This window comes from Nicotiana attenuata, chromosome 11, assembly GCF_001879085.1.
Source record: "Nicotiana attenuata strain UT chromosome 11, NIATTr2, whole genome shotgun sequence".
In the NCBI taxonomy this organism is placed as follows: domain Eukaryota; kingdom Viridiplantae; phylum Streptophyta; class Magnoliopsida; order Solanales; family Solanaceae; genus Nicotiana; species Nicotiana attenuata.
The window spans coordinates 57,366,727-57,376,330 of record NC_031999.1 but is presented as its reverse complement, the minus strand read 5'-3'; the positions used below and the strand labels follow the sequence as shown (position 1 = coordinate 57,376,330).

At 40.5% G+C, this 9,604-nt stretch overlaps 1 protein-coding gene and 1 pseudogene across 2 annotated transcripts in view; one reads left to right on the top strand and one right to left on the bottom strand.

Moving 5' to 3' along the window:
• On the top strand, nucleotides 810-5,980 carry LOC109234608 (annotated as a pseudogene).
• The window catches only part of LOC109234607 (calmodulin-binding protein 60 B), a 7,626-nt gene continuing 6,092 nt past the window's right edge, over nucleotides 8,071-9,604 (bottom strand). For both annotated transcript variants that reach the window (XM_019400660.1, XM_019400661.1), the window contains exon 9: nucleotides 8,071-9,034. In XM_019400660.1, coding sequence (XP_019256205.1) covers nucleotides 8,448-9,034 — 587 coding nt within the window. In that variant the 3' untranslated portion in view covers nucleotides 8,071-8,447. The remainder of the gene's footprint in view (nucleotides 9,035-9,604) is intronic.

Here is a 9,604-nt window from a genome sequence, read left to right as displayed (position 1 = left end):
AATAATAAATGCACAAAAATTAATTTATCAAAATTATACGCCAAAATTAAGATGTAAAAGTATCATTATAAAGATATTATATAAACATAATTAGGTATATTTAAAGAGATAAATTAAAAAAGTTAATAATAAAAATAATAATAAAGTAAGGATGAATAGTAATGGATGAAATGAACAATGTCATTCCGAATTTGGAGCAACACTATTCATTCCCCATTTTGCAGCAAAAAATTGGGAGCATTGGAGCCACATTTGGACAAAAATGGATTGCATTTTGGAGTAACGAGGGAGCGTTGGAGATGCTCTAATACAACTGCTGTCATATTTGGGGTGGATATCTATGGAGAAATTGAAAAATAGCCAGATTTACAAGCGGTCATTCAAAAATAGCCACAGTTTCAAAAGTAATCGAAATTTAGTTACTTTTCATGTAAAGATAAATCTGAACGATTTAACAGTGTTCAAAATTTGGAAAATACTCCAGTATAATATACCGTTCCAGCATAATATACTGGAGATTGGAGCACCGATGCTCCAATCTCCAGTATATCGTACTGGAACTTTCCGTTGGAGTTCCAGCATAATATGCTGGAACATCATACACAGGTGCACCGATCTCCAGTATATTATGCTGGAGCTTTCCGTGTTGTAGCAAAAATAGTAGTTATTTTTCAATGACTTTGCAAATGCTGACTATTTTTGAATGACCAGTCCAAAAACTGGCTAACCCACGATATTTTTACTTTAATAAAGTAAAAGTAAGTTTTTATTTGGGAACTGGGATGTTAGTTGTTCCAATTGTTATTTAAACGGCGGTTCGGGTCAAGGGATCCGGTGCAAATTGCGACATTAGGGCGGCTTGTTGCCGCCATTGCAATCATATTCAAGTAAAGACAGCAGCAGCAGATGAATACATGATCAAGAGAGAAGCTTCATTGAGAATATTCATGCTAACTTTGTTTGATTCATTCGGATTATTCAAGAGTAATTGACCATTTCAAATTCTGTAAGTACGACGCCAAACGAGTCTCGTCGTTTTTTTTTTTTTGATTTTTTTTTTTTGGTGTGCAGCTGTCTTTTACTTCATATTCATTCTGTCACAGTTTGCTTCATTGGTACATAGTTTGATGTTGTACTTAATGTAATAATTCCTAATGTAATATGCATCATTTTTCATAAAATGAAAATAATCTTTTTAAGAAAAAGAGAGGGAAAAAATTTCCTCACCAGATCTACAAGGGAATATCTGGCATTGAATGTGAGATCCCCGCTTATCCAGAAGAGGATAAATATGAAATTTGAAGTGATTTCTTATAAAATAAGAAAGGCCTTCTTCCTAAAGTTTTTAAGATCTTAAAGTCCGAAACATTTCAGCTGTGACCTCATGCTACTGTGCATGTCTGGTTCCTTTGACAAACACCAGGTTTGTGTATAACTGTATATTAATATTATACGAATTTATTAAAAGAAAAGGATATCCATCACAGTATCGAAGTTGGGAAAAAATAGATTTTGCGGTTATTAGAATAACAACAACAAAAACAACTATCCAGTAAAATCTCACAAAGTGGGGTCTGGGGAGGGTAATGTATACGCAGAACTTACCCCTACCCCGATAGGGCAGAGGCTATTTCCGATAGACCCTCGGCTCAGAAAGACGGACATAGAAAAACAAGAAAAGACAATTCATTAGTAACTCTAGTAGAAACCGTAATAGTAACAGAAGCATAACAACCAAAAGATACATGGCATGCAATAACAGTAACCGGTATCTAAGGCCCGGGGCTAAGATAAACAACAAGGATAATGTGGACTCAACATAAACTGCAAGCCATCTAAGATCAACCCTAATCCAACCCCGCTTCACCCCGGGTATGAAGTAAGGAAAGCTCTACTACCCCGTAACCTACAACCCTAATGCTTGACCTCCAGACCTTCCTATCAAGGGCCATGTCCTCGGAAATCCGCAGTCGTACCATCTCCTGCCTGATCACCTCTCTCAATACTTCTTAGGCCGCCCTCTATCTCTTCTCGTACCCACCACGGCCAACCGCTCACACCTCCTCACCGGAGCATCAAGGCTTCTCCTCCGCACGTGCCCGAACCATCTGAGCCTTGCTTCCCGCATCTTGTCATCCACAGGGGCCACGCCCACCTTTTTCCGAATATCTTCATTCTTAATCTTGTCTATCCTAGTGTGCCCGCACATCCACCCCAGCATTCTCATATCTGCTACCTTCATCCTCTGGATATGGGAGTTCTTAACCGGCCAACACTCTGCCCCATACAACATGGCCGGTCTAACCACAGCTTTATAAAACTTACCTTTGAGTATCGGTGGCACTTTCTTGTCACACAAAACCCCAGATGCAAGCCTCCATTTCATCCAGCCCGCCCCTATACGGTGAGTGACGTCCTCGTCGATCTCTCCGTCCCCCTGAATCATCGACCCAAGGTACTTGAAGCTATCTCTCTTCGGGATGACCTGTGATCCAAGCCTCACGTCCCTGCCTACTTCCCTCGGCTCAGCGCTAAACTTGCACTCCAGGTACTCTGTCTTAGACCTGCTCAATTTGAAACCCTTAGACTCGAGGGTCTGTCTCCAAACCTCCAATCTCGCGTTAACACCGGCCCTTGTCTCATCAATTAGAACTATGTCATCAGCAAATAGCATACACCTTGGCACATCCCCTTGAATATGGTGTGTCAATGCATCCATCACCAAGGAAAATAAGAACGGGCTAAGCGGAGCCTTGGTGTAATCCCATAACAACCGGGAAATGGTCTGAGTCGCCTCCCACAGTCCTAACCTTAGTCTTTGCTCCATCATACATGTCCTTGATCGCTCTTATGTAGGCTACGGTATGCCCTTAGCCTCAAGACATCTCCAGAGCACCTCCCTAGGAACCTTGTCGTACGCTTTCTCCAAGTCAATAAACACCATGTGCAGATCCTTCTTCTTATCCCTGTACTGTTCCACCAACCTCCTTATAAGGTGGATAGCTTCCGTAGTGGAGCGACCTGGCATGAACCCAAACTGATTGTCGGAAATAGACGTCGTCTTCCTCACCCTCACCTCCACAATCCTCTCCCAGACTTTCATGGTATGGCTAAGTAACTTGATACCCCTATAATTGTTACAACACTGGATATCACCTTTGTTCTTGTACAACGGTACCACTGTACTCGACCTCCACTCACCCGGCATCCTCTTCGTCCTAAAAATTACATTAAACAACCTGGTCAGCCACTCCAATCCTGCTCGACCCACACACTTCCAAAACTCAACCGGTATTTCATCTGGCCCGGTCGCTCTACCCCTACTCATCTTATGCAAAGCCCCCACGACCTCCTCCACCTTATTGTGCCTGCAATACCTAAAATCTCGAAGACTCTCCGAATGCCCCAAGTCCCCTAGCGCTATATCCCGGTCTCCCTCCTCATTTAGAAGACCATAGAAGTATGTCTGCCATCTCTGCTTAATCTGGGACTCCCCCATCAATACTCTACCATCCTCGTCTTTGATGCACCTTACTTGGTCCAGATCCCGGACCTTCCTCTCCCGCACTTTAGCTAGCCGAAACAGCTTCCTGTCCCCGCCTTTCTCCCCCAATNCCCTCTCTCTAACGGCTACTTTTCTCCCTCTCTCTCTTCGACCCCCTTTCTTCTTCGTCGACCAGCCACATCCACCGGCAAGAACGCCGGCGACCAGACGCGGGTAAGCAGCCCCTCTCTCCTCCCTCTTTCTTCTCACTAACCCCCCCCCCCCCCCCCCAATTCCACCAGCTCATGCTAACAGGATAAAAATTTAATCCCTGCAACTTCCTAGCTAGTTTAGGTTTAAGACTTCCTCTAGAGTGTACTAACAGAACAATCACCCTCACAAGAGTAGCAGTAGACCTGGTGAATTTGTTGAAGACTCTACTATTTCCTTAATGCCATATATAGTAAATGCTTCCAGCCAGTGTCATCCTGAATGCTAGAGCAGTGACATCCATCCCTTTGCAATGTGTTACATTCTGCTTCCCAGTCTAGTGCTTGTTTTCTTATCCCTTGCCATTGGAGTAACCTTTCCCATATAGCTGCTGTAACATCACACTTAAGAATAGATGGGATATGCTGTCCTTGGCAGTATTACTCAAGGGACAGGTTTGGTCAGTAATGAGCCCCCATTGAAGCAGCCTGTCCTAAGTGTATAATCTTCCATGTGCTGCCCGTCTTAATATAAATAACCACTTTGGAGATCCTTGATTAGTGCAAACTAGTCTTCTCCAGCTAACTTTTGGAAATACCCCTAACATCTTCTGGCACATTTTTTTGATAGAGAACTCATCCATGCTCTGCAATTCACTGAAAGTATAACCAGCATCAACAAGGTACTTTGCTTTGAAAATCTGCTGGACCATCCAGGATGCTTGCTAGGTTGGCCTCCCATATTATTCTTCCTTTTCCATGGTAAGCATGTAACCACTTACTCATAGTTTCTCCTTCTTTCCGCATATATTCCATAACATCTTGCATATAGCTGCCCTATTTTAATTGCGATGTTTAACAGCTAAAGCCCACCAGCAGACATAGGCAAGCACAGTTTATCCCATGCCAGTAATGCTTTTTTAGATATCTCTATGCCACCATAGTCCGCAGTTTATCCCATACCCTTTCTATTAGTGACGCAATCTTTTTTGGTAGAATGAACATTTGTGACCAAAAGACTTGAATGGAGAACAGTACACTCTTTAATAACTGAACGCTGCCAGCATTAGGACAGGACCTTAGCTGTCCAGGAATTCACTCTGTGCAATATTTTCTCTAGCAGAGGTTGGCACTGAATAGGCGATAATCTCTTAGTACTAAGTGGGACTCCTAAATACCCGATATGCAATTCACCTTTGACACTTCTTGCTCAAGTTTGCTATCAAACCAGATGCTTGAGAAAACTTCTGGAAACAATCAAACACTACCTTAACTGAATTGAGGTCACCCCTACAAAATAACATCAAGTCATATGCAAATCCCAGCTGCACCACCTGAAGCACCACACTTTTTGGATGAAATTTGAATCCGTCTAATTGTTTCAGATTCTTTAATTAACCTGTTTAAATATTCCATAACCAAGACAAACAAATAGGGAGACAATACAAAACCCTAGCCCCCTACTATGCTCGAGCTGCTTCGTTGCTAGGTTGCCAATTCCATCTCCACAATCATGGCGGATGTTGAAGCCGATGTGAGGGCAGGACAGCCAAAGAAAGAGGACGTTCAAGAAGTTCAGTTATAGAGGAGTCGATCTCGATGCTTTACTTGACATGTCCACTGACGAGCTTGTTAAGCTCTTTAATCCTCGTCCTCACAGAAGGTTCCAGAGAGGTCTGAAGAGGAAGCCAATGGCCTTGATCAAGAAGCTGAGCAAGGCGAAACGTGAGGCTCCACCAGGGAAGAAGCCAGAGCCTGTCAAGACTAATCTGACGAACATGATTATTGTTCCTGAGATGATTGGAAGTGTCATTGGAATTTACAATGGAAAGACATTCAATCAGATTGAGGTCAAGCCTGAGATGATTGGCCACTGACTAGCTGAGTTCTCAATCTCATACAAGACTGTCAAGCACGGGAGACCCGATATTGGTGCTACTCACTCATCAAGGTTCATTCCTCTGAAGTGATGGGATATCAGGTTATTTAGTGCCTTATTTTACTAGAATTTTGGATGAAGGCCACAGATTATGTAAGATTTAAGTTTGAAATAGCAGTGCTCAGCCGATTTTTTTTTTTTAATGACATTGGTAGCCTCTCTACTCCCTCGGGGTAGGGGTAAGGTCTGCGTACACACTAACCTCCCCAGACCCCACTAGTGGGATTTCACTGGGTCGTCGTTGTTGTTGTTGTTTTAATGACATTGGTGTCTTAGACTTGTTCCTTTCAAATGCTCAATTTAGGAGAGGGCATGATGAATGATGCTCACAAGCCTTATTATGTTCAAGTTCTCTCCTGATTTCCTAACACATTCAATCTTTTCCTGATTTCTTAACAGTTGAATGAATTATGGTTCCATGAGAACCCTTTGCACTTTCAAAAAATAGAATAAAAAATAGGGTGACAATGGGTCACCTTGCCTCAGTCCTCTCTTAGCCTCAAAAGTTTCCCCTTTTTGTGCTTCTAATGAAAATTTTGCTGCTTTGTGGTGGTGAAGGCTGTTTAACTTGACCCTTTTTCTTCAGAACCAGTAAGCTGAAGACGAATTAATTCCGAAAGTTATTTCTTGGTACTTTTTTTTTTATTTTTAAAATTGCGTGTTATGACTTGTTTTGGATATTTGGTTTATGGCCTTTTAATAGTAATGCTTATGGTTTTTAATGCCTTGGATTCCATCTTTTGCCACTGTCAGGCTTTTTTATTTTTTTGGGAGTTTCATTATGTTTTGTTCTGATGATCCATATTTTACATTAGAAGGTGTTTGCTAAGAAAGACAATATTGTCCCTGGTAAATTTTGTAGAAAAATGTTTTCCAGTATTTGGATGGTAAGTGGAGTATGTTGAAGATTGATAATAGTGTATTGGATAGTATTTTCGTTAAAATATCATGGTATAGCCAGTTTTCACACTGGTCAATGAAAAATAGCCCGAGTTTATCAAGTCAATGAAAAATAGCCACTATTTTGCTGCAACAGGGACCGGTCCAGTATAATATACGGGAGTTCTGGTGCATTTGTGTACGAACTCCAGCATATTATGCTGGACCGGTATACTTTGCTAACTCCTGTAAAATTTGCGGGAGACTGGAGCACCAGTGCTCCAAACTCCAGTATATTATACTGGACAATTATACTTGCTGGAACTCCCGTAAAATTTGCGGGAGTTCCAGCATAATTATGCTTGAACTCCGTAAAATTTACGGGAGTTCAAGCATACTTATGCTGGAACTCCCGTAAAATTTGCGGGCGTATTTTTCCGGATTTTGAACAGTGTTTTCACTCAGATTTAAAGTGGCTAAATTTCGATGACTTTTGAAACTTGGCTATTTTTCAACGACCAGTGGTAAATCTGGCTATTTTTGAATTTCTCCCAGTATTTTCCGCTGAAAATTTTAATGCATTTTTTTGTGTTAAAATTTTGAAGTGTTATTGGGCTTTCTGATTTTAGGTTAAATTGTGCTGCAATTATATACTCCCTCTGTCTCATATTATATGTCATGATTCTCTTGTACACGTCCCTTAAGAAAAATTAATTAGGATGTAATTTTGACTACTTTACCCTTATTTATGTTTTAATATTTAATCTTTCTTCATTGATATTTGAACAAAGTTAGGTGTTTGTAGTCTTGAAGGATAATTATTACTAAGGGTAAAAAAGAAAAAGATAATTAATTTTGTCTTGAACTTCTAAAACGACAAATAATTTGTGACAACTATTTCTAGTAACCATGACTGTTAATATAATAACTTGTAGTTTACTGGAAAACAAACTATCCTAGAGTCTTCATATGGAAAAAGGATAAAGAATTAGAGTAGGTCTATTTTGTTTCTTTTCTCTTTTTTAAAATTTGCAAGTTTGGAACAGCATACTACCAAACAATTTCAAATAGATCATCTGAGGTAAACGTTACACGTTCAAAGGTGGTAAATTTTTGAAAAACAATTTCAAATAGGTTGTAAAATTTTGATAGAGGTTTTCATTTTTGATCGAACTCCGTCTAGTAAGCCTCGAGATCTTACAGATGCTGTTGAGAATCGTTGCTAACCAATCATGTATCGGACGCACCATCCCTTGAAGTAAGTAAAGGGCGCAAATGCGCAAGGTTTTCCATGTTGAAGTAGAGGGATCCTTTTTTATCGTCATGTTGAAGTAGATGGATCTAATAGTTAAATATTACAGTTTTAGGAGAGTGCTTGCGCAATTTTAACAGAGTTCGGGCATTTTGTTCTGTTGAAAGTACAAGGGAGAAATACAATCCGAGTAACAAGTACCTAATTGCATAGTCAAAGTATACCCCTTTTTCATATCAGTTAAACCTACCATTATTTTTGGCAAAAATGCCAAAGAGGAGAAAGAGAGAGAGAGAGAGACAATAGCTTTATCTGAACGCTCAAATTGCAAAAGCCGATCAGCATCCTGTTTGTCATAAAAAGTTCCTATAGAATTCAACACACAGGAGGGCAATGAGTTCTTGAAAGTATATTTCCCTTTGGGTCTGCAGACTAATACATTACAATCTTGAAACAGATAAAGAGAGTGAGCACAAATGGAGTTAATAATGAGAGCTTTAAAAGTGAACTTACTGTACAGGCTTCTGTACATGAAAAACTATTTGATGCAAAGAGAAAGAACAATCGAATTCACTAATCCCTCGGAAATAAACTCCTGTGTAGCTAATTACTCGGGCCTGCATCATCATGACCTTGTGAATAGTTCTTCAAATGGTAGATGGTTAAGCCTCAAAGCCCCATATTTTATTCATCATCCAGTTCCACAATCTGTGCCCGCCTCTCAGCTGCCTTCTTCCGCACAAAGAATCCCCATCTCATTGCAGCCTTAATTTTCAGCCAACCCACGACAGCTTTTCCAGAACGCTTGGGGTCTTCATCATAACCAAAAGCAGGAGATGGTGAAGGCATGAAAGATTGGAAACCATATCCGTCTTCAGACACATTGACAGAGCCGTGGCCGCCTCCCATGCTGAAGAGTCTCAGCAAGTGTTGCATATCATCATTCTCAAGAATTTCGTGGCTTCTCATTCGAATTTCCTCCTCAGACAAGAACTCGTCAACTCCCTTGTCCCTGTTGTGTGACCAGTCCTCGAAAGGATTAAGATTGGTTTGTGGGAGAGATGAGGTCATTGTCTGGAATGAAGATGATTGCGGAGGACCAAGAGCCAGGCCAACATTGTTGTCGTAGCTCGTACTTTGGAGCTGATGAGTGTTGGTTATTTGCTGCTGAGGAGCAAATGGAGTGCTCTCGAACTGTGAGCGGGAACTAGAATTCATCATCTGACTTTGGTTAGGCATTCTAGCAACTATGCTGTCATTATAACCTGAACCTGTTAATACCAAATCAAAAGATTATGACATCGATGAGATCTCCTAGAGTTATAGAAACAAACTACAGACATGATAGGACCAAGTATGCGTTGTCCTTATATAGCCACATAAACATACTCTAAGCACAAGCTAAGAGCAGTCTAGCTTTTTTCCATTTTTTTTAGAAAGGTAACAAAAAGAACAGTCTAGCTTTAAACTAAAAGTTACATTATTTATATTAACTGCACAAGCTTAAACTTTTTTAATGTGAAAACAATGCACCATTTCTGAGATTCTCCACAAATCTGTATTTGAAGTGCAACATCTACACTATGAAAGGCAATATTGATTCAAACTCTACAATTCTTGGCAGTGAAGATGGTCAAGTATGTACTCTGGAGATGAGATTTCATGTCAAAGATATATTCATTAACACTTCTTCCAAGCTCTCCCAATTGACCACTAAAATGGATCAAGATTCAAAGTACAGCTAGGCATACCATCAATGACTCATAGCCTAGAATAAACTAAGCCAAATCTATTCAACAAACAAAAGTATTTGAAAGAGAACCGCGGCGGCGGGGGGGGGG